We start from the raw sequence: 24214 nt of genomic DNA, 5'->3' as shown, positions 1-24214 counted from the left end.
TCTAAACGTCATAAACCTCAAACCTGCCGGGGTCGGGATTTTCTTTCCTCTTTCTCCTCTCTCTCCCTTGACAGCCAGTGGACCTGGACAGCCAGCAGAGGGCGCTCTGCATGTATTCATGAGCAGAGAGACACTCAGAGAGATGATGAACAGAGTCAACAGTGCCTTCATGTTCTTAATCCGGCCTCAGGCAGATGGAGCCTCCACTCACTCCACCTCATCTCTCCTTTTCAGTTCCACAAGCACAGCTGTGTGGTTGCCTTCTTTCACATGTGTTTTTGCATTATTTTTTAATGCATCACTGCTTCTCACAGTTTTATTAAGGTTTTCTGTGCCACGGTGAGATTTATTTTAACTTAATAACAAATACTGATCTATAGTTTTTTGTGTTGCACCATCACATGTTTGAAACATGATTCCTCCCTTACTAAAACGTAATTAAAGTTTTTTTAAATCATGACATGAGAATGCATTTTTTACTTTTCTTTACCTGTATGGAATATCACTCTGATTACAAGTTTTCACCGGAGCAATATTGACATGTATATGATGAATCCAAAGCTTTTCATTAGTATCATTTAAGCCATTTATTTTTGAACTCTTCTTGATGCGATAAAAGACCAAACACTTCATCTTGCTATTCATCAGTGAAACCTTTTATTAGAAACAACATCAATCATCTTTAGATTACAATCACTCAAACTCATATTGATCAGAGCAGCAGCAGGTGGGTTCCTGCTGCTCTCTCCCCCCCACACAGAGCTCCCCGTCCTGGGCTTCAGCCAGCTCCTCTAGCCCTTACACTGGCTCCTGTGGAGGGACCGGGTCTCGCTGTGGCCATGATGGAGGACCTTGCAGGAGTACAGCTCTCCTTCCATCCAGCGCTGCCGGCTCAGGTTCAGGGTGCTGCTGCTGCTGTGGCGTCCGCTCTCCTCCTCCTCGGAGCTGCTCAGGACCCCCTCTGTCACCTCCGTGCCGTCCACCTCCCAGCTCACCACGGCCCCCTGAGGAGAGTAGCCGGACAGCAGGCAGGCCAGCGTGGCCGAGCCCCCGGAGAGCTGCTCCGAGGAGGGGGGAAGCAGAGAGACCGAGGGCTGGACCATGGGGCCAGCTGGAAGGGGGAGCAGAGACACACAAGGAGCAGATTAACGTCCACTCTGGGAGACACAGCTGGACACGAGACGGCTCTGATACCCGACAGAGGTTAAAGGTCATTTGGGTTAGAGGTGTGCATGAGGAGATCACACAGAGGAGAGGAGACAAGGGAAGGAATGAGGGTTTAACATAGAAACTAAATGGTAAAAGTGGATTGAATCTATACTGTGGCCACGGATCAATAATCACTAAGAATTAAAGAAACGTATAAACATGACTTAGATGTTAATGTAATGGAGAAGTTGAATAAATTAATATGACATGACATGTTCATATATATCGTTAATATTATGTATGATAGAACATAATTCATCCTTCGATGGTTTTCTAGTGGAAGAAGATGTGACATCTGTTTCACTTCCTTTTTCACCACGAACCGCCAACGCAAACTGCATAAACTAAACTAATTTGTTTTAAAGGCGTCCACGTTAAATGTTATATCTAACGGCTGTTTGAACGATACAAATACAAATAAAAAGATAAACATGCTCTTTTCTGAATGTTGAAAGATAGACAATATTTCTACTAAACTTTGGCAAACATAAATAAAGTAGTTTTTTTTAATGGTTCTGCGCATATGTCACGACAATATTATGTATAATACTAAAATTATATTAATCTCTGCACAATTAATCTAAAATGTGATATTGGCCAAGCTTTGTAGTTGGCAAAAAAATATCCCAAAACATATAAATTATCCAACATAACTTTGTTTCATTACATTCTAATGCAAAGGTTAGTATAATAATTAATGTTGTAGAAATTATAAATCTGTTATACTTACAGTCAACGATGAGTTTGGTTCCTCCACCAAAAGTGTACCACAGTGATAGAAACTCATTAAGAGGCCGTACAAAAACCTCCTGCTCTGTGAACCAGCATCTATCCACTGAAAAACTCTCTGTTGTTTACAACAATACATAACAAGATATACTTTCTTCAATCTAACAAGTTTTCTTAAATGATGTGGATTGAAATGATCATATAAATGAACATCATTATTTAATTTCTCTCTACTTTTCTAAACCTGACAGAGAAACAATCACAGTCTCATTGTAACAAAGTCAATCTTTCACCGTTTTACATCAGTTGATACGTGTTTTAAATGAACATGATCCCTTTTAATAATGATAATTAACAAACTCATATCGAGCAGAATTTAAATATGTTATAAATCCACAGTAAACCCTGTCAGTAAATGAAAGGCAGACAAACACACACATGATACCAACCACAGAGAGCACAAAGGTATCCTTAAATCCTCATCTGCTCTTCTATATGAACATGTTCTATATTCCATTAAGATAGATGGAGTTAAAACAACATATTGCTCCTGGGTTTGAGTCCCTGTTGCTTTCAGTCCGTCTAGAGCAGAGACATCATTTCCATATGAGGAGGCTTTGCATCGTCAGCTGATCCTCCAGAGAACTGAGAAGGTTTATAGTCCTGTGAGTTCAAACCCTGCAGGACTCGGACCTGTCAGTCAACCCAGCAGGAACCACGACCACCATGACTCTGATCGCCCTCCTCGTCTGGACGCTGGCCTGCTGCTGCTTCACAGGTTCATTCGCTCAGCAACACTTCAGACACGACGCGCTGCCTCTGCTCTCGTTTATGCTGATGATGAATGATAAATGATGAATGATGAATGATAAATTATGAATGTTCTCTGTCTGCAGGATGCAGCGGTCAGGTGACTGTGACTCAGCCTCCAGCAGTGACATCTGCTCCAGGATCCACCGTCACCCTCACCTGTAAGAGTAGTAAACCTGTTTACATATATTATGATGGAGATCAGGGTATGTTCTGGTATCAACAGAAAGCTGGACAGCCTCCAAAGCTCCTCATCCAATATGTGAGCACACTTCTATCAGGAACACCAGCTCGGTTTAGTGGCGGTGGAAGCAGCTCTGACTTCACTTTGACCGTCAGTGGAGTTCAGAGTGAAGACGCAGCGGTTTATTACTGTCAGACTATCCACTCCGGTGGTGTGTTCACACGCTGATTTGTAGTCGTACAAAAACCTCCTTCAGTCAGACGGCTGCTGCTGAAGAGGAAGAGACTCTGACACGGAGCAGTGAACACAGAGCTGACAGTAACCTCACCAAGCACACACTGCAACACTTAATCAATGTATTATAGGTTTAAAACACCATCTTAGACTTTAAAATGTTTTAAAAAACTATTCATTACCAGGAATAGTAATGTCTGGCCTATTTATACATATTTTATCCACTTAAACTTATCTGGTCCACGACATTTTATTGTGAAATGTTCACTTTTTTTTAGTATTTAATCAACAGCTCGATAGGACTGGACTTCTTACCTTGTAGATTGTGACTTTACTTTACATATAAAACAATATAATCTGTTTAAAAGAGGTCGAGGATTCAAGCATCATTCATTGTCATGATGCAACACAAATTTCAGTCGTAGCCATTTTGCTAGACTAGAAAAACAAAACAGTATAGTTATTATAGATCCAGAAGTATATAGAGTAACTTTAACTTGTAATAACTTTTTATTTACGATTGCATGTTTAAAAGATCGATGGGAAAGCACCACTTGCTAAGGAGCTATTTATAATTAATAAAACACTGGGACCTACAGTGCCAATAACCTCTTTGAGAAATTCAGTAGGAATAAAATCAAGGCAGCATGTGGCTGAGTTCATGTGTGATATAAGTTGGGATAAAAAGGGCAATGAAACAGGTTGAAAATGACTAAAAGAGTTTTGAATGTTCCTACTGGCATGTAAAACGTGGGTTGGGGGGTAATTTGTTGTCTTATTTAATTTACCTTGTGATTAAAATAATGTAAAAACTTCTCACACATCTCTTGTGAGGCATCAATAAAATGACAGGGGGAGGGGTTTATGACCTTGTCTATGACCTTGAATAAGACTCTGGGGTTTGAATGATTGTTTAGAATTAAATTGGAGAAGAAGGAGGTTCTTGATTCTTTAACTGCCTTTTGATAGTTATTCATTGCCTCTTTCCAAATATCATAAAATATGTGGAGGGCAGTTTTCTTTCCATTTTCTTTCCTTCTCCTACAGTCTCTCTTAAGTCCTTTGGTGGATTCATTTATCCAGGGCTGTGGTGTTCTGTTTAACTTGTTGACCTTGTAGGGGGCAACAGAGTCCAGGACAGTCTGACAGGTGTGATTAAAAAGAGAGACCAGCTCCTCAGTATCAGAATGTGGATTAAAAGCAGTTAAAGAAGCAGCAGTAAAACACTCTGAAAGTGTGCAAGCAGACATGGAGTTAAAAACCCGGCAACGAGCAGGTGTACTGTGAGTTGTGGGAAGTTGGGATGAAACCACACTGAAAAAAATTGCTTTGTGATCAGACACACAGATATCTGATAGATATAAGGATAGAGTAGTTACATTCATGATAATAATATAACATTCTGCTTTTGTTGATACTTTCTACACTTTTACTTCAGTCAGTGTTTGAATGCATGACTTGTATTGAATTGGTGGTTTGACATCATGGCCTCTGCCCCTCACAGTGTTACTCAAGCAACTAAATGTGCCACTTTAACAAGTTATTTAGCTTAAACTCACAAGATGGCAGTGTTGATCAGATGGAGGGTTGCATCCAGAGGGTCGTTACCGTCTCACCACTCACACAAACACATCCATAATGAAGATGTTGCTGGTTCCCCTGCTGTCTGCCGACAGTCTCCCGTCAGTCGGAGGCATTGATTTGATTTATTTGACCCTAAAGCTACTGCACTAACCAACTTTTACACACACGGAGCAACACACGTTTTACATAAAGTATCACAAACGGTGGAAATGTTTTATCTCCATGTAGTGACTCAGTCTCCTGCATCGCAGCCTGCTGGTGTGGGAGAGAGAGGGGTTTCTCTTGAGCTGTACAGCCAGTCCAGGTGTTGGTGATGATCTCAGTATACCTGCAGGCACCTGAACAGCCTCCCAAAAACTGCAGTTTTACACAACAAGTAGCTGAAGTCCAGTCTGAGGATGCAGTGGACCACTACTGTGTGGGAGCATACGAGGGCCTGTGCACACCGGGGATGCAGAGTCCTACAACAACCTGTTGACACGCACCGCTGCTCACCTGAACACGAGCAGAGTCACCCAAAGCACCGCCTCACAGACCCCGAGTCAAAGGGGAAGTGAAACCCTGATTTTCATTCACGTTTTGTTCCCCTTTACAGCTCCAGATGTTCAATTATGCGCAAAGTCACTATTAAAAAAAAATGTAAAAAAGGATCTCAAATGAATGCAGAAGACATTCATTCCTCTTTTTACACCAAAGCTGAAGTACACTTTGTAATACGAATGAAATGCAGATGTTATTTCTGACAGTCAGCTTTGTCTTTGAGGAAATATTTCCTCTCTGTTGTGAAACCGACGTGATGAACTGTCGCTCCATTTCACCTCTGCTTTTTTCTCTCTTCAGTTTCACGAGGACAGCCGCGTGTTCTTTTTTTGTTGTTTTTTTTGCATGAATATTATTTTTTTGCATGAATTTTAATGCATCGCTGCTTTCCTCGCAGTTTTAAGTTCTCGCGTCGCAGAACGTCTGAATTGTTTTCACGCGCTCACGCTTGACAACTGCATCAGGATGAAGTTGTTGGTCACTCTGCAGGTCATGTTGGGTTTTCTGTGTCAGGGTGAGAGATTTTGAAGACGCATATATCTGACTTTATAGGAGTATTTCATGTGTACACCTGCTCGTTTTATCTTTGGGTCTGTTTATTTTTTTCTGTCTTTATTTGATTCTTACTATTATGATTTAAACTGATGCTCCGTGTTGTTGAGATATCCAACATTTATTCTCACGGCTCACATTTAATTTCTGATTTCAGAGACTTCTGCCAACAGTTTTCTGACTCAGACCGACAAATCCAAGTCTGTCAGTCTTGGAGGGACTGTGACCATCAGCGCCACAGGGAGTTCAGATATTAATAATGATCTCAGTTGGTACCTTCAGAAACCTGGACAGGCTCCCGAACCTCTCATGTACAGAGTGTCGACTCTCTCCTCTGGAACCCCGTCTCGGTTCAGTGGCAGTAGATCTGGTTCTCACTACACTTTAACCATCAGTGGTGTTCAGGTTGAAGATGCTGGAGATTACTCCTGCCTGGGCGACCACGGAGGTGGAGTGCTCACACAGTGATGGAGAGCCGTACAAAAACCTCCTTCAGGGTTGATGGAAGTGAAAACGGTCCGGCTGCAGGTGCAGAGAGAGTCGGTGGAGAGACTGTGATGAAGATGACTGGTCCAGTGAACACAAGAGTCCTCAAGCAGAACCACAAGGAAACTGAAACGTATACAGAAGCTCTTCTTTATACACTAAATACACTTAAATCAATCTCTTTATGAGTAATCTGCATGTTAGATTCTTATTGGAACATTGCCTCTGATATATCTATTTATTTATATATATACATAAATATATAATTATATATAAATATGTATTTATAGATATGAATATATATATATTTATATTAATATATATGTAAATATTCATATATATTTTGTTATATATATATTTGTAAATGCTTAACTGTAGCTCTAATGGCTGCAGAAAACCCTCTATAACATCAGTCCAACAAATATTTGTATTACTCTTTAATAAAAATACAACAATCTCTTATTCACTTTCAAATTGAGAATATATAATAAAATAAACACAAAGACACTGAATCATTACAATTCACATTTTTATTTATAGTTAAATGTTCATCATGGAGTGAAAACAAATCTTTAATTCAGTTTATTTTGAATAGTAATGAACATGAAGAAGAATATGCAGAAGATTAGTATTAGAAAGCAAAACGCTGATCAGAGAGCAGTGAAACAGGAGCTCTGGAGCTTCATCCAGATCTCTCTCCTAGAAGCAGCGTCATTTCCACACAGGAAAGTGTCGCTGAAGCTCTACTCTGAGCAGCGGCCAGGGTCCAGGGTTTGAGTGACAGGGCTCTGTCCATTCAGACTGGCCTCGCAGCTCACTGGGCCCGCCTTCCTCCACTGGTCTGCAGGGAGGCTGAGGGTGCTGCTCCAGCTGTAGCGGCCGTCCATCCCCAGGACCTCCAGGCTGCGTGACCCCAACGAGGAGCTGCAGCTGCCCCCCACCTTCCAGCCCAGACTCCAGGTGGAGGGGAAGCCCCCGCTGGCCAGACACACCAGTGTGGCGCTGCCCTGCTGCAGCTCCTCTCCGGAGGGGGGGAGGACGGTCAGGGTGGGCCGCAGCACTCCCACTGGAGGAGGGGGGGGGGAAAGATGGGAATGTGCATCCTGTTAATTTCTCATATTTGATCAAATAAAACGTAATAACTTGTGTTTCTATTGCACTGTAAATGCAACTTAAAAGGTTTACCGATAACGATTATTGATCACATCTTCATGTGAGTTTCATAATGGGTGATTTCTTCTGATTCAACTGACAGTTTAAACACTCGTGTTCATCCAGTAAAACCTTCGTCATCTGTCTCTTTCACTTCCTTTTCACGACTTGTAAAATGAATGAACCGTGAACACAAAGATAAGCGGCATTTACTGATAAAATCATATCTGTAAATGCCGCAAATATTTTAAATCAACAAGTTATGTGATACTTTCCAATTAAATGACCAAAATAAATACTAAAAGTTTTACTTTTACAAATGTTACTTATAAAAAAATGTAAGCATGGAGGGACAAGTTTTTATAAAAAATGTAATGTAACAGAAAATAGATAATAAATTTGACCTCTCTTCAAATTTAATATTAAGCAAGACTTCATTTCTATTAGATTTCTATCAATTTTCTTCTCAGTTTGTGAGATCAGCTTAATAAAATAATAAATAATTATAAACAACAATCACAGATCTTGATCTCAGTCTTAAATTAAGTTATATTTCCTATATGTTGTTAAAAAATAGAAATCTCAGGTACTTACAGTCAACGATGAGTTTGGTTCCTCCACCAAAAGTGTACCACAGTGATAGAAACTCATTAAGAGGCCGTACAAAAACCTCCTGCTCTGTGAACCAGCATCTATCCACTGAAAAACTCTCTGTTGTTTACAACAATACATAACAAGATATACTTTCTTCAATCTAACAAGTTTTCTTAAATGATGTGGATTGAAATGATCATATAAATGAACATCATTATTTAATTTCTCTCTACTTTTCTAAACCTGACAGAGAAACAATCACAGTCTCATTGTAACAAAGTCAATCTTTCACAGTTTTACATCAGTTGATACGTGTTTTAAATGAACATGATCCCTTTTAATAATGATAATTAACAAACTCATATCGAGCAGAATTTAAATATGTTATAAATCCACAGTAAACCCTGTCAGTAAATGAAAGGCAGACAAACACACACATGATACCAACCACAGAGAGCACAAAGGTATCCTTAAATCCTCATCTGCTCTTCTATATGAACATGTTCTATATTCCATTAAGATAGATGGAGTTAAAACAACATATTGCTCCTGGGTTTGAGTCCCTGTTGCTTTCAGTCCGTCCAGAGCAGAGACATCATTTCCATATGAGGAGGCTTTGCATCGTCAGCTGATCCTCCAGAGAACTGAGAAGGTTTATAGTCCTGTGAGTTCAAACCCTGCAGGACTCGGACCTGTCAGTCAACCCAGCAGGAACCACGACCACCATGACTCTGATCGCCCTCCTCGTCTGGACGCTGGCCTGCTGCTGCTTCACAGGTTCATTCGCTCAGCAACACTTCAGACACGACGCGCTGCCTCTGCTCTCGTTTATGCTGATGATGAATGATAAATGATGAATGATGAATGATAAATGATGAATGTTCTCTGTCTGCAGGATGCAGCGGTCAGGTGACTGTGACTCAGCCTCCAGCAGTGACATCTGCTCCAGGATCCACCGTCACCCTCACCTGTAAGAGTAGTAAACCTGTTTACAAATATAGTGATGGAGATCAGGGTATGATCTGGTATCAACAGAAAGCTGGACAGCCTCCACAGCTCCTCATCAAATATGTGAGCACACTTCTATCAGGAACACCAGCTCGGTTTAGTGGCGGTGGAAGCAGCTCTGACTTCACTTTGACCGTCAGTGGAGTTCAGAGTGAAGACGCAGCGGTTTATTACTGTCAGAGTTACCACTTCGGTGTTGTGTTCACACGCTGATTTGTAGTCGTACAAAAACCTCCTTCAGTCAGACGGCTGCTGCTGAAGAGGAAGAGACTCTGACACGGAGCAGTGAACACAGAGCTGACAGTAACCTCACCAAGCACACACTGCAACACTTAATCAATGTATTATAGGTTTAAAACACCATCTTAGACTTTAAAATGTTTAAAAAAAACTATTCATTACCAGGAATAGTAATGTCTGGCCTATTTATACATATTTGATCCACTTAAACTTCTCTGGTCCACGACATTTTATTGTGAAATTTTCACTTTTTTTTAGTATTTAATCAACAGCTCGATAGGACTGGACTTCTTACCTTGTAGATTGTGACTTTACTTTACATATAAAACAATATAATCTGTTTAAAAGAGGTCGAGGATTCAAGCATCATTCATTGTCATGATGCAACACAAATTTCAGTCGTAGCCATTTTGCTAGACTAGAAAAACAAAACAGTATAGTTATTATAGATCCAGAAGTATATAGAGTAACTTTAACTTGTAATAACTTTTTATTTACGATTGCATGTTTAAAAGATCGATGGGAAAGCACCACTTGCTAAGGAGCTATTTATAATTAATAAAACACTGGGACCTACAGTGCCAATAACCTCTTTGAGAAATTCAGTAGGAATAAAATCAAGGCAGCATGTGGCTGAGTTCATGTGTGATATAAGTTGGGATAAAAAGGGCAATGAAACAGGTTGAAAATGACTAAAAGAGTTTTGAATGTTCCTACTGGCATGTAAAACGTGGGTTGGGGGGTAATTTGTTGTCTTATTTAATTTACCTTGTGATTAAAATAATGTAAAAACTTCTCACACATCTCTTGTGAGGCATCAATAAAATGACAGGGGGAGGGGTTTATGACCTTGTCTATGACCTTGAATAAGACTCTGGGGTTTGAATGATTGTTTAGAATTAAATTGGAGAAGAAGGAGGTTCTTGATTCTTTAACTGCCTTTTGATAGTTATTCATTGCCTCTTTCCAAATATCATAAAATATGTGGAGGGCAGTTTTCTTTCCATTTTCTTTCCTTCTCCTACAGTCTCTCTTAAGTCCTTTGGTGGATTCATTTATCCAGGGCTGTGGTGTTCTGTTTAACTTGTTGACCTTGTAGGGGGCAACAGAGTCCAGGACAGTCTGACAGGTGTGATTAAAAAGAGAGACCAGCTCCTCAGTATCAGAATGTGGATTAAAAGCAGTTAAAGAAGCAGCAGTAAAACACTCTGAAAGTGTGCAAGCAGACATGGAGTTAAAAACCCGGCAACGAGCAGGTGTACTGTGAGTTGTGGGAAGTTGGGATGAAACCACACTGAAAAAAATTGCTTTGTGATCAGACACACAGATATCTGATAGATATAAGGATAGAGTAGTTACATTCATGATAATAATATAACATTCTGCTTTTGTTGATACTTTCTACACTTTTACTTCAGTCAGTGTTTGAATGCATGACTTGTATTGAATTGGTGGTTTGACATCATGGCCTCTGCCCCTCACAGTGTTACTCAAGCAACTAAATGTGCCACTTTAACAAGTTATTTAGCTTAAACTCACAAGATGGCAGTGTTGATCAGATGGAGGGTTGCATCCAGAGGGTCGTTACGGTCTCACGGTACAGATGGTTGTTCCACATCACACACTAGATGTCAGACTTCGTGCGTAGTCTTGCTCTTCATCTCCAGACGTCACGTGGTGGTAAACAAACCGCAGTCATTCATTGGATATGAGAATAAGGAATAAAGACGCGTTGCGTTGCGTTGCGTTGCCCCCCTCAAACCTCGGCGATATGGTTTCCGCGTTCTTTGGGGAAGTTGATCAACGGTTGTCGTTGTAACGCCATCGCGTGCGTGGATTGTCGCGCTTCTCTTAAAGCCTGAAGATGAGCGACCAGAGGAGAAAGTCGTTTAAAAGAATCCTCCGGTGTGCGTGTCAACTTCTGTGGGTGTGTAAGACTTTATATTGTTCTTCTATTCTGCCACTAATAATTATATTATACATCATTGTTAATAAGTTAACGTGCATTTATGTACGTTTTTAGATCATATACCAACTATACTTCTATAATGCAGTATAGCAGTGGCTATTTGATTGAGTCTCACGTGTCATATGACATCAGAGTGCGCTCGTGCGCGTGATTTTGTGGGGGACCGGAGTTGGTTTAACACACTTTTCACTCTGCCGTACTTTCTCCGTCATAATTTATGTTAGAATATTCTAAACTGTTTATATGATTGCTATTTACATTTGCCACTGACCATTCCAAATAATAATAAACAAACAATAGAAACCATATTTCAAAAAAGACTTTCAATTATTGTATCAAATTGTAGCTGATTGTATATTAAACCGGAAGTAACACAGTTCCACTATCTTTATCTAACACAGTTTTATGATATACCTTTATTTCATAATGGGAAGTTTTACTATTGCTGTTTATCTCCTTCTTCTTTTTTTTTATAATTACCATAATATTTGATTATCTCCGTTTTGCATTCATGTAACTCAGTTCTATTGTAATAGTGCATTAGTTTGGTGATTATGTTTTTAGGATAAAGCTCATAACATTATAACAAATAATAACAGGGCATACACAGCTTGAAGGCAGTAAGAGGAACCAACTCTCTCATGCTGAATTAACTTTGATCCTCATTGTCAAATCATTTACAGAGCAACACTATATAGCTCTGTGGGCACGAGTTCCTCCGCCCTGCGTGTAAGAGTGTGGTGTTGATCATCTTATCCACTTCCAGCAAGAAAACAAACAACATATTTACCCAATTGTGGGAGTTATGGTGGTCATTGAGAGATTATGTTGATGTCTCACAAAAGCCCTCTGGAACTTTTCTGTCTTATTGATTCTTTTTATTTGCCAGGTGGTGGGGTTGGTGGTGGGCCTGAGTGGAGTTTACCTGCTGAAGAACTTGAGACAGAGCAGCGTATTCCTTTCTCACAGCTACATCACCCTACCGGCTATCCTCGCTCTCGCCAGCGCTGCGTTTCTATTGGCCAGCTGGGGCCTCGGCTTCTGGGTGAGCCTCAGGGATTCCACCTTTCTGCAGGGACTGGTAAGGCTCGTGCATGTGTGTGAATCTGTGTGTCCATCAGTGTTTTTGATTTGTGCATAATAAAGTGCTTTCTCCTCCAGTTTGTTTATCTGCTGGTTATCGTCTTTTGTCTGGAATGTACGTCTTCAGCGTTGGCTTATTTTCACTCTACGAAGGTATAAAAGATACACAAACAAATCAAGTGCTTTCGTGACGCTGCAGATTAATTCTTGAATAATTGCATGTTCACGATATATGTTCTGCCTTTTTGTTAAGCTGGATTCAGCGCTAGCTCCCCTCAGCGGAGTGTTTCACAATTACACAGGCCGCAGCCAGGACCCCAACTCTCGAGCTGTGGATGTGACACAAAAAGAGGTGTGTGTGTGTGTGTGTGTGTGTGTGTGTTTGGCCATAACTCACGTCAATTGGGTCGTGGACGCATTCCAAATACGACAAACATGTTTACAACTGGTGTGCAAAAAATGTGTAAACGGGATTTTGCAATTCTTCTGTGAAAAAGTATCCAAAGCAGCAGACATGAATACAAGCAGCAACAACTTCCTCTAATGGTCAGATGTCAAAAACAATAACCGATCTATTTTCAAGAATTGATAATTAAATGTGTCTTTTGATTCCCGTTAGTTGCAGTGTTGTGGGGTCCATGACTACAGGGACTGGGTAAAAACCTTGTGGTTTAACCGAACAGGAGGACTCAGGGTTCCTCACAGCTGCTGCAACTCTACATTCCCGTCCTGCGATGGGACCGTGGACCAACCGGGGGAGCTCTACTCACAGGTAGACATGTGCATCCGGATGAAATCAATACTCATGAACATCAGGAAAGCTCCAGCATGCACGTCTGATTGGACCCGTGTGTTTCGAATGTGTGTCTCTTTCAGGGCTGCCAGGTGAAGCTGGAGATGAACTTCCATTTCGTGCTGAGTTTCATCATCTGGTACTCCCCGGTGGTTTTTCTGGTGGAGGTGGGAACGGGTTTCGTAACATTTCCTGACAGTAATATGAGAATACGCAAAATATTTCAGGAGTGATCATTGCAGACACACAGGGAGATCTGTAGCTTTGTCATTACCGAATAAAGGTGTTGGCTCACGTGTTTGCAAACGGCGTCCTATTGACACATCCATACAAAATTATGGCTGCAACTAATGATTGTATTCATTATTCGTGAATCTGGCAATTACTTTATCATATCGATGTCATTTGGTCTCCAGGGGTAAATGCTTTTCTTAAGCTCAAGTTGACAAATCTGGTTGCATATTGTGTCCAACAAACAGTCCAAAACCCCAAAACAAGTTGCCTTAAAAAAACGAGTTAAACAGTAAAAAAACAAGCTTGATTCAAGTTTGATGAGAGCAGCGAAAGAACCAAAACAGTAAAGTTTCAGGGCTAAAATGAGCTTAAAGTTACTGTAGAGTCGGGTGATAATTATCTGGGGGTTCTTCAATACAAATGACTTCTTTCACATAACACATAGTTATTTGAGTTATTGGTAAAATACCAATATTGATTAGTGCTGTATACATTCCGCATGAAGTTGTTTCCAACAACACATCTGCACATTTTGAACATCTTGTGTTGCATTTCGCGGTGCTTTTCACCACAAATCACAAGTGTGTTTACATTTTGATGACGTGTAAACACAATGATTAAGTCTTGTGTGTGTGTGTGTGTCAATTGTTTTAATTGGCTGTTAACCAGAATACTATTTTCCTTTCTTTCCTCTTGTCATGCAGATCGTTTTGTTTCTGACAGTGGCACAGCTGATGAGGGACCAACCGCATATTGATTATCAAGTACTGGTTAAAAACTGAAGACACTAGGACAGATGGGACAGCCTCGTATGTGCAACGATACGAGTACAGCGTGCCTTATTGTATCGACTAAATGTGCATTAAAGTATTGCTGTTTGGATCATTCATCCTGAGCTGCACACCTCTCACCTGCTGGATAATACAGGTTTACTTCCGTACACACGACAAAACCTGTGCCATAAAAGTGGGGAAATATATTTTGTGCAATGTAGTCGTTGGTATTTATGAAACCAAAAAGATGACGATGGTTTACGGAAAGCTGTTTATGGCACTGTTGCACCTTTCAGTCTATGAATTTGTCACACAGAATTATTAAAAAAGACCCTGATGAGTAAAATCCATTATGAGTGATGGTTGAAGGTACACAGGCACTTTGTTTGCCTTCTTGTATATTTCATAGGCTCAATAAATAAATCATAAAATGCAATCTGATGGTTTGTGTCTGGTTATATACAATAAGGCTACATTGTTTCTTGATGGTCGTGTGTTATTATTGTATACAGAGCACTTCTTTTTACTGTCTCTCTAAAATTGACACACACACAGAATTTTGGAAGATACAGTTAACAAAACCTAAAGAACATTGGAGGTAAACTCGATGACTAGTGCAGTATTTATTTTGCAGAAAGCCTTTTTCCACTGTAGGCCAACAACACAATGTGAAGAAGACCAAACGTTTGCTTCAGGAAATGTAACATATCAGCATTTCTGATGATATGTCTGTTACTGCACGGTGTATTTCCAGTTAACCAGTGGCTATTTTCCAATAAAAAAAATGCTTATAGAGCTAACATCGTTGGTCTCCATGATATTACGATTCTTTACAAACTGAAAAGGATCTGTGTGATTGCATCAAAAGGAATAGCTCATTCCATAGCGGTGACTGATAATCCTATTTCTGAATGAACTGAATAGGTGAACAGAATATGTTATACAGTAGTTTGCATGTCGAAGTGTCTAAATATATGTAATAATAATTAAAAATATATATAATAATAATAATAATATATCAAATATGTAATGTAAGTTTACGTTGTTATTGGTTTACTGTCTTTACATTAGTGCATGTTGACTATGGACGTTGGACACGCTGCCTCTTCTGCAGAGGGCGTGGCTGGACGCGAGTGGGCGTGGCTCTGGCTTTGTCACGCAGCTCCTTCTTCCTCGATTTCTTTACTACGCGAGTCCGACTTGGAGGAAAGTGAACGTCGCCCAGAAAGGAAACAAACAAAACAAAAACCCAGGAGACGGGAGCAGAAACAAACAACTAACCCCCAAAAGCTGGTAACGCGCAAACATATTACCGAATGTTTCCCTGAAGCTTTTTTTCTTCTCTCTCTCTGCGTGCTTTTTTAATGTGTCGACGTGCGGGCGGGCGGCTGCCATGCTTCTCTCGCGGCCCTTTGGAGCCGTTGGTTAGCTCGTGGTAGCCCCCGTGGCCTGTTAGCAGGCCGCTGGGGGTTTAGGCGCGGGGACGTGGAAGTATTCATCCGCTGTTCTCCCAAAATAGGGCCGCGGTGCTTTCCGTCGGCTAACTGGCGGCCACGTCGTTGTGAAGCTTGTTAACATGGATGCGATGTGCTGCCGACTAGTGACATTGAGTCCCCGTTATTTTTGTGGTGTGTGTGCGGGGAGGGGGAAGCGGGGGGGGCGACGTGAGACATTTTACACTGCTCTTTAAGAGGAGGGAGGTAAACGTGCTAGCTTGCGCGCGCTAGTGACGCTAAACAGGCCTCTCTGCCGTTTGCAAATGCCGGGGACGAGAAGACCAAAATGTGTTTTTAAACCGGTGTTTAGTGGCTGCAGGAGACGACGCGTCGTTAATCCTAGAGTCCTTGTTGGCGGCGTTGCACCGTTACTTTAGTAAAACCAGACGGTTTTTTTTTTCCCCGATGTGTCCGTGCTACATTTTAAGGTTGCTCATCCAGAGAAAAAGCAGGCGAGGGCGCGAGGACACACCCGAAAGATGTGTTTTCACTGTACTCCGTAGTTATTCACATAAATAACATTACGTCCTAATTCTGACCTAGCCCTCGTGCTCCATCCAATATGACACGCCTCTTTCCACTGGGTATTTTTTAACAATATTATGGTGCACGAGACTAGTTTTCCACTAGAGCGACTAGGTGCTCTTCACATAAAAAAATGTAACTATTAATTCTCCTGACTATCAATGGTTAACCACGATCACACTGTTGTTATGCAACATCAGCATAATTTAGTGCAACAGTATAATTGGTAAGCGGTGCACGATGTGAGAGAAAAAGGCTCCGTTTCTGTACTTAAAAAAAATAATTTGGACTATTACATGAGACTTAATCAAGCTGAACTGGCTATAGGCTACATTCTTACTCATTAAAAAAAATGTCTACTTGATATATTGGTTATATACAATAAGGCTACATTGTTTCTTGATGGTCGTGCGTTATTGTATACAGAGCACTTCTTTTTACTGTCTCTAAAATTGACACACACACACAGAAGATACAGTCAACAAAACCTAAAGAACATCGGGGTAAACTCGATGACTAGTGCAGTATTTATTTTGCAGAACGCCTTTTTCCTACTGTATTTTATACAACATAACTCATTTTATTATGAGGGAAATTATGTAAGCATGCAATGATAAACAGAGCTTTACAAATGGATCACTAGAATGGAAGTCCGTATTAAACAGAGTCACTCATCTGCACCTAACGTGACATTAATTACACAACTCCACTATTAAGCTTCATAATAGTCATCTGGGATTTCTCTCAAACTTTTTCTCTATGGCCCATCACAGAGATGCAAATCATGTGTAACGTTTACATAATTTCTGGCACTGTTGTGTCTTCCTTAAACGCGTGTTTGTCACTCTGTAAATGTTTGTCACTCTTAATGCCATGATCTTCAGATGTTTGCTCACTGCCATACTGACGAGAGTTGTTTTGATTTTTTTTTTTCAGCCTCCGGAGCAGTGAAGTGTCTTCATGGCAGTTCGTCGAGGACACATTAAGTACTTGAAAGTGAGTGTGAGATCTCAAACGTTGTGTGTGTGTGTGTGTGTGTGTGTGTACCCTGATCAACTAAATGTTAGCGGGTATTTTAGGTGTCGGGGGTGGTTGAAATTGAATGCAGTTACACAGTAGCATGACATTTGTTTGCAGGAAATGTACAAACAGTTTTTCTCTTACACATTTTGTCGAAGGATGTAATGACTGCAAAAAGTGATCCGTTTTTTTTTTTGTTGCTCAAACTAAGGATTTTATAGTTGAAATGATTAAGCACTGAGATAAATCAGAAACATCCCACCAGCTATGCCCATGCTTACTGGTTTAATACAGGAGTCTCATTCATCCTCTCAGGCAGAGTATCTTACCCACCAGAATACACAATCACAACCCTTCTCTTGCATGAATGGACCTCTGTCGGACTGGTTCCCTTCCAGGCTTGTTTCCATTTTAGCCACCAGCAAATGTGTCCGCCATGACACGCTCTGCTGAACAGATAGCAGTCGTACCTTTTTTTTAATGCGTATTTTGTATTCAGGCTCCATTCTTGTGGGTGCTTTACAACTCATTTTAGACCGGTAATAAGGCGAGACTTCAGACTGACTTGACTGAGGTCATCTTGGGTTAAAACAAGTTACTTGCATACGTTGTCTGTGTGTCCTTTTCTATTGTATTAAAGTCCACTGATTACATTTCAATCTGGCTTAGCGGATACTACTGCATTGAGACCAATTGGCAGCTTAAATCCAGTCACATGTTTGTGTAATATTCGTTCCCATAATGTGACCTTTAAAGCGTTCTCTTTCGCATTGAAGACTATAAAGAAAACAACACTGAGTAATCCATTTGTGACACTTAATCGAGTTGGATGTAATAAATGAATGACTGGGAAGTAGATGGCTAATCCTAGAGTAGGAAATACATTTAGTTCCCGGTTCCTTTTAAAAAAAAAAAAAAGATATTTTATTAGATGAAGATTTTTCCATCCATTTGTTTTTGTTGCTTTTGTATAGCAAAGCATCTCAAGACGCGTGTACTGCGCCAACTAATTATTTCCATTATGGATTAAACTGCAGAATTACTATATCAACTAATTAACCGTTTTGTATATAACATCTTGGAAAATAGTGAAAATACACTATAGTTTCAGAATTAGAGTAATGAGTTAAAATTGCTTGTTTTATTCCACCGACACGCAACAATTCGCTCTAGTTCTGTCACGCGGTGTACTTATCCCGCTTTGTTTCCACCGACTTAGCAGGCCGACCTTCAGGAGGTGTATGACATGTCGAATGGTTACGAAGACCTCATGGGGGGTGACGAGGACAAGGACTCCAAGACCAACCTGATCGTGAACTACCTGCCTCAGAGCATGACGCAGGACGAGCTGCGGAGCCTCTTCAGCAGCATCGGAGAGGTGGAGTCCGCCAAGCTGATCCGAGACAAAGTCGCAGGTATGCAACTCCCCGAAGCGATAAGACCTGTGACCGACCAGATGGACGCTGAAACACAAGATTTTGTTTTAAATGGCAAAGGAATCTGTGTTGCAACCTCTGAATAAATCAGTGGTGGTTCAGCTTTATGACTTAAAAATAGTTTGGCCTTTCAGTCATTTTCAAATTATCTTTATTGGACGGATATCTACCGAAGGCCTATTTTCTGGCTCCTTCCTCAGGGATCTTTATATAATGTAACTTTTATTTTGAAAAGATATCCCAAATTGATTTCCTGTTTTGAGTTGAGTAGTAGTTTGCTCAGTTTTTCCACCACCGTAGACCTGTTTTATTTATTCCAGTCTATTTGTTTGTTTTTTGTGTAGAATAGCATGCAATGTTGAGATTTTGTTTTGTTTTTTTAAATACTTATTTGTTTGACAGATTTTTTTTTAACTATACAACGTTTTTTTGTTTTGTTTTATTTTATTGTTTTCCTTTTTTTTTCTCTAGGCCACAGTTTAGGGTACGGATTTGTTAACTATCTTAACCCTAGTGATGCAGACAGAGCTATCAGTACACTGAATGGACTAAGGCTACAGTCCAAAACTATCAAGGTAACGTGCAATAAGGTGTTCTATTCTCAAACCAAAGATGTCATGTCATATAACTCTCCTGTGGCTCTTGTGCTGTCCGCTAACTAGCTAGTACATGTCAGCCCGAGGAAGTGATGCTGCTTTTACAGCTCATTTACTGCCCTATCTGACATGTCTGTTGAGTTTCACTATAATTTGACTTATTTTATTTGACACATTCTGTCAAATTCGGTGTGTTTTCATTTATTTAAATTTTTTTGATCCGTTTGATTTCTTTTTTTCATTGCTGTGTTGTTTCTTTTATGCTTTTCATTTTTCAACAAACCAAATATTTAATACCTAAAAGCAATTATCAGATCATTTTATTCAGTTTTTCTTTTATCGTCCAGTTATTATTAAAGGGACAACACTTTTCAGATTAATTAGTTGTAACGCTTAAAACGCATATAATTGCTCATTGTGCTTTTAGTGGGTTTCTTTTGTTACTTTGTTTTGTACGCGTGCATCAGTAAGAGTTTTAATCTGTCAATTGTTGCTTCCTGTTGCTAGGTTTCATACGCACGGCCCAGCTCTGATACAATAAAGGATGCCAACCTGTATATCAGCGGCCTGCCAAAGGCCATGACCCAGAAGGATGTGGAGGACATGTTTTCACATTATGGACACATCATTAACTCCCGTGTACTTGTTGACCAGGCCACAGGAATAACCGGTAAATTGCTTCCTTACTTTACTTGTATAGTGCCTTCTGTTGAAAAGGGAGCGTAGTCATGCTGCTTGTGTCAGAATATGCAGTAACCCGTGGCTGTCTCGTGTCCAGGCTCGTCCCGCGGGGTGGCTTTCATCAGGTTTGACAAGCGGGCCGAGGCAGAGGAGGCCGTCAAAAACCTGAACGGCCAAAAACCACCCGGAGCCGCCGAGCCAATCACGGTGAAGTTCGCCGCCAACCCAAACCAGGCGAAGAACACGCAGCTCATCTCTCAGCTCTACCACAACCAGTCCAGGCGCTTCGGAGGGCCTGTACACCACCAGGCACAGCGGTTCAGGTGAGGGGGGGGATGGGAACTTTTCCCGACCTTGAAAACCGGTCGTTGAAACAGCAGCTTATGCATATGTACAACGTGCTTCTGGCTCCAGTAGAAACCACACTGGAAGAGTTTTTATATATATATATATATATATATATATATATATATATATATATATATATATATATATATATATATATATATATATATATATATATATATATATATATATATGTGTATATATATGTGTGTAAATAAAAAACATTCAGTTTCAGTGTTATTAAATGAAGTAAACGATCTCTTTGGCAGGTTCTCCCCCATGGCTGTTGATCACATGAGTAGTGTGGGCAGTGTCAGTGCTCCCGGGAACTCCACCTCCGGCTGGTGCATCTTCGTCTACAACCTGGGCCAGGACGCGGACGAGAGCATCCTTTGGCAGATGTTCGGCCCCTTTGGCGCCGTCACCAACGTCAAGGTGATCCGCGACTTCAACACCAACAAGTGCAAGGGCTTTGGCTTCGTTACCATGACGAACTACGAGGAGGCTGCCATGGCCATCGCCAGCCTGAACGGCTACCGGCTCGGAGACAAGATGCTGCAAGTGTCCTTTAAGACCAGCAAGGGCCACAAGTAGAGAGAGAGAGAGGGAGAGAGAGAGAGAGAGGGAGCCGGACAATCGGGTGTAGAGGAGAGGCGGAAATGACCTGGCCAGGCTTTTATAGCAGAGAGCAGAAGTATTGAGTTTTTAAAAATCTAGCACATGTTTGGGTTTTTAGTGTTAAGAGTTAAACGACGTGTTCACTCTTCTGCACCTTTGTACTTGTCTAAAAGAGTGTTTAGGCTGGTTTTTGTTTTGTTGTTTTTCTTCTTCATCTTTATACTCATGCTTGAGGACACTGTAGTTTTTAATTTTTAGAGAGGGGATGGAGAGGGTAAAATCCTATGATATCCCCCCCCCCAAAAAAGATAACTTTTTGACTATCTAAAAAAAGCTAAAATACTGTCCACATACGTGTTGCATGTTTAACAGAGGAGACTTGACAAAAGAGGCACGCAAAATGGTTCTGGGCGGTGCACTAAGAACAACGGCGTGCACGAGGAAAAAGCCTCACGAATTGTCGACTGTTGACATTTCAGTTGATTTTGGTTTAAAGAAGGCGAGGGACAATATTTTTTGGGGTTATTTTGTTTTGGAAAAAGAAGTGCTCTGTCCTGGATCCTCCTCCCCATAAGTACAAAATAGATGCATTAAATTATCACCCAGTGGATATACAGACCTACAGTACCACTCACCGTCTCGAGTCCATTTAAGAGTAAAGCACTTTTAACCAGTCTGCTTTCGGTTACTATGAATATTAGTCTTTTTCGATGTTAATCTTTGACTTTAGCTCACGCTCCTACCAGGTTAACAATTTTTTAAGCATGACGAGCTTTGGAGGTTTTTGTCTTATTATCCCTGTGTAAAGTGTCTTTTTTTATTATAAGTTGTATTTCAGGAGAGTCCTGTTGAATATGAACCCCCGGTCAATGAGTAGGGAGTTGAGATGGACCAAAGGCAGGGAGAGATTTGATCCTATTATCGCAGATTTAAGGTACATTTCTACCTGGTTTTTAAGAGGTACGAAGCTTATATCTGAAACTGACTGAGGAGCAACGTCACTTAACCTCAGTGTTGTGTTTCTGTTTTTTCTTTTCTTTTATTTAGAGTTAATTTGTTTTCTTTTTTTGTTTGGCTATAGATTTCTATTCGTTACAATGTTGGTTATAAACTTGCATTAACGAGTGCTTATCTCTAGTTTGAAGACTAATCAATCGATGGCCTTTTGTTAAAGTTTTGATTTGCTTTCTTTTCTTTTTCTTTTTTGTTTTGGTTGTTTCACTTTGAGCATAAACCATTAAATTTTATTTCTTTTTGCCTACCGTTTTGTTTGGTTTATTTCTTTTTTTTTTTTTTTTTAGATTTGGTTTGAAGTTTTGTTCTATTATTTTTCTGGTAGCAAATCTGCAGTGTTAATAGTTCCCGTTTCAAAAAAAATTAAAAAAAAAACGGCCTGTTTCTATAGGAGACTTTTAAATGTCAGAGGAAACTATAAGGACCAATGTTGGTTGATTATTTAACCTGTACACAGACACTTGAAGGAAAGCGATTTGTCCTGACGACATTTCATGAAGCAACATTTCTAAGATTGCCAGATACATTTGAACCACTGAAGAGTTGCATAATTAGCCAGTTGAAGCTGTATGTTGATACCGTTTCTTTTTTTTTTTAGTCTTTTCAGCTGTTGTGAGTCGCCACCTGGCTCAGTAAATCTGTTTTGATACCCGGCTGTTTCGGGAGGGCAGTTTATACTCCGATTTTGATTTGTAGCTCGAGTGCAGTATTCTAAAGCGAAGCCAGATTTGTTGCTCGATATCTCGACGCGACAAATCAGAATATACTTGAGTCTTTTAGACCCAACCCCGTGTATCTGATCATTGTCTAATGGGGGAGTGCTTTTAATCAGTGAGGCTTTGTTTACCTGCTCAGCGAAACACCTTTTTTATATGATTAATTTAGAAAAGGTCATTGGCCATATCACAGCTCGTCTTTTAATATTGCTGAATTTGCTCGATTGTCTCGTTCTCCAAGGTCATTGTCCTTGATTTTAACCTGACCACAAATTTAACAGGGAAACCACTTAGTGACGGAGTTACAAATATCAAATCATTTTTGGTCACAGTAACTTTTCGCAATTTTTTTTTACATATTCTCACGAAACAAAATCCCGACTCTTTAATTTGTGTGCCCCCCACTCCTTTTAAAAGGATTATTCCCATTCCAAGAATCTGATTTATTTTGATCTTAAAAGTTATTTTTGATTTAGTAATTCCATGTTATTTTTGGGTCGCAATCTTTAACTGTGCAATATTTCAAGGCTTGCTTAAAGCAGGCAATAGTTGTTTTTTTTCCTAGATTATCATCTTTTTTTTATTATTTCTATTTTCTACTGAAGTTTTATGTTACTGCTTAGTTTTTTCAGCAGTATAGTTGAAATTGCATGAAAGATGCAAGTGAATTTGTTTTAGGGGTAGTCATATTTTGACTGCATTCTGCCTTAATTTATAAGTGGGAATGGTGTATTTTACATCACAGGAGGCGTAAATATTTATTCGACAATGTATGCGGTCATACTTGTTACTCGGAGTGTTTTTAATGGTTCATTTTGTTTTCTTGGTTTTGAAGGACACCACGTTGAAGTCCATTAAATGTCTAACATTGGATCATTTCAATAAAACACATTTGGCTTTTCAGAATTCAAAGAATGAAATGTCTCTTAAGAAGCTTATTGTGTAATTTGCTGTATTTTATTGACAAATGTAACGTGTATGTACACAGTTTTACTTGTCAGCATACCAACAAGCTAATGAAACGAGGGACTTCATCTTGTGACGTCATTGGCCTTCAGAGCACATGACGACGGCCCAGTTATTACCATCCGAGACCACACGGGGGAGCCACGTCTGCATTTTCTCCTGCAACATATTTACTGTTAACCAACGCCACCGTGAACACGTGGTAGATTTTCTGCAGCACTTTTAGTGGCTGCTTGCATTTATTTCCCTTCTAGGCCATAATTTAGTATGGAGAAGGTTATCAATAAGGGCCTCAGCCATCTCTTTCAAAAAGCCTGAAATTTAGGAAACCGGAAGTGCATCAATGCCAACTCATTTCCAGGTTTTAGGACTCGTCCCAAGAGCGTTGTTTAAATGCCACATGCTACCTTTTTCTACTGGAAAATTAGTTTTAGCCTCCACAATCTTTCCATATGCCTTCTGGTAAAAGCTGACACACACTACTCTTACCCACAACAGGCCCAGTAAAGTTTTAAATAAAACCACCCGTTGAAGCGGACTTGGAAGTACAGCAATTTTTTAAAATATTTTTATTTTTAAAAAAAACATCCACACAATAAATTCAAAGCATAGGTATAAAAACACAAG

The 24214-nt window shown here is 40.2% G+C and overlaps 2 protein-coding genes and 2 gene segments (V, D, J or C); 3 read left to right on the top strand and 1 right to left on the bottom strand.

The window, feature by feature from the left end:
• Window positions 1–634: 634 nt before the first annotated feature.
• Window positions 635–24214, bottom strand: part of LOC117751139 — a 37372-nt gene continuing 13792 nt past the window's right edge. Inside the window, 2 exon segments of the V gene segment in view lie at window positions 635–1111; window positions 1940–1977. Coding sequence covers window positions 792–1111; window positions 1940–1977 — 358 coding nt within the window.
• LOC117751141 overlaps window positions 2585–24214 on the top strand; it is a 37346-nt gene continuing 15716 nt past the window's right edge. Inside the window, 2 exon segments of the V gene segment in view lie at window positions 2585–2716; window positions 2835–3147. Coding sequence covers window positions 2665–2716; window positions 2835–3147 — 365 coding nt within the window.
• tspan37 (tetraspanin 37) lies at window positions 10935–14610 on the top strand. 2 transcript variants are annotated; one of them, XM_034562716.1, is made up of 7 exons: window positions 10936–11249; window positions 12181–12372; window positions 12453–12527; window positions 12628–12726; window positions 12994–13146; window positions 13251–13334; window positions 14106–14610. In XM_034562716.1, exons 1-7 carry the CDS (start codon window positions 11187–11189, stop codon window positions 14181–14183), a joined length of 744 nt encoding a protein of 247 aa, XP_034418607.1. In that variant the 5' UTR covers window positions 10936–11186; the 3' UTR covers window positions 14184–14610. The 2 variants fall into 2 exon arrangements, with proteins under 2 accessions (XP_034418608.1, XP_034418607.1); XM_034562717.1 differs by lacking the exon at window positions 12453–12527 and having other exon boundaries at window positions 10935–11249.
• On the top strand, window positions 15310–22153 carry LOC117751129 (ELAV-like protein 1). Of its 3 annotated transcripts, none has more exons than XM_034562704.1 (7): window positions 15310–15467; window positions 17132–17191; window positions 18435–18630; window positions 19123–19226; window positions 19755–19917; window positions 20026–20251; window positions 20543–22153. In XM_034562704.1, exons 2-7 carry the CDS (start codon window positions 17156–17158, stop codon window positions 20865–20867), a joined length of 1050 nt encoding a protein of 349 aa, XP_034418595.1. In that variant the 5' UTR covers window positions 15310–15467; window positions 17132–17155; the 3' UTR covers window positions 20868–22153. The 3 variants fall into 3 exon arrangements, with proteins under 3 accessions (XP_034418595.1, XP_034418596.1, XP_034418597.1); XM_034562705.1 differs by having other exon boundaries at window positions 15336–15467; window positions 18438–18630; XM_034562706.1 differs by lacking the exon at window positions 19123–19226 and having other exon boundaries at window positions 15336–15467.

The sequence above is a fragment of the Cyclopterus lumpus genome, chromosome 22 (assembly GCF_009769545.1).
Source record: "Cyclopterus lumpus isolate fCycLum1 chromosome 22, fCycLum1.pri, whole genome shotgun sequence".
NCBI lineage: Eukaryota > Metazoa > Chordata > Actinopteri > Perciformes > Cyclopteridae > Cyclopterus > Cyclopterus lumpus.
This window is presented reverse-complemented; position numbering and strand designations above follow the sequence as displayed.

Excerpts from the sequence above, each read along its gene's own strand:
- tspan37 (XM_034562716.1), top strand. The coding sequence starts at position 11,187 with ATGAGCGACCAGAGGAGAAAGTCGTTTAAAAGAATCCTCCGGTGTGCG. Across the intron at positions 11,250-12,180 it reads GTGCGTGTCAACTTCTGTGG|GTGGTGGGGTTGGTGGTGGG; the intron begins GTGTGTAAGACT and ends TTTATTTGCCAG. Across the intron at positions 13,335-14,105 it reads CGGTGGTTTTTCTGGTGGAG|ATCGTTTTGTTTCTGACAGT; the intron begins GTGGGAACGGGT and ends CTTGTCATGCAG.
- LOC117751129 (XM_034562704.1), top strand. The coding sequence starts at position 17,156 with ATGGCAGTTCGTCGAGGACACATTAAGTACTTGAAA. Across the intron at positions 17,192-18,434 it reads GACACATTAAGTACTTGAAA|CAGGCCGACCTTCAGGAGGT; the intron begins GTGAGTGTGAGA and ends CCACCGACTTAG. Across the intron at positions 18,631-19,122 it reads GATCCGAGACAAAGTCGCAG|GCCACAGTTTAGGGTACGGA; the intron begins GTATGCAACTCC and ends TTTTTTCTCTAG.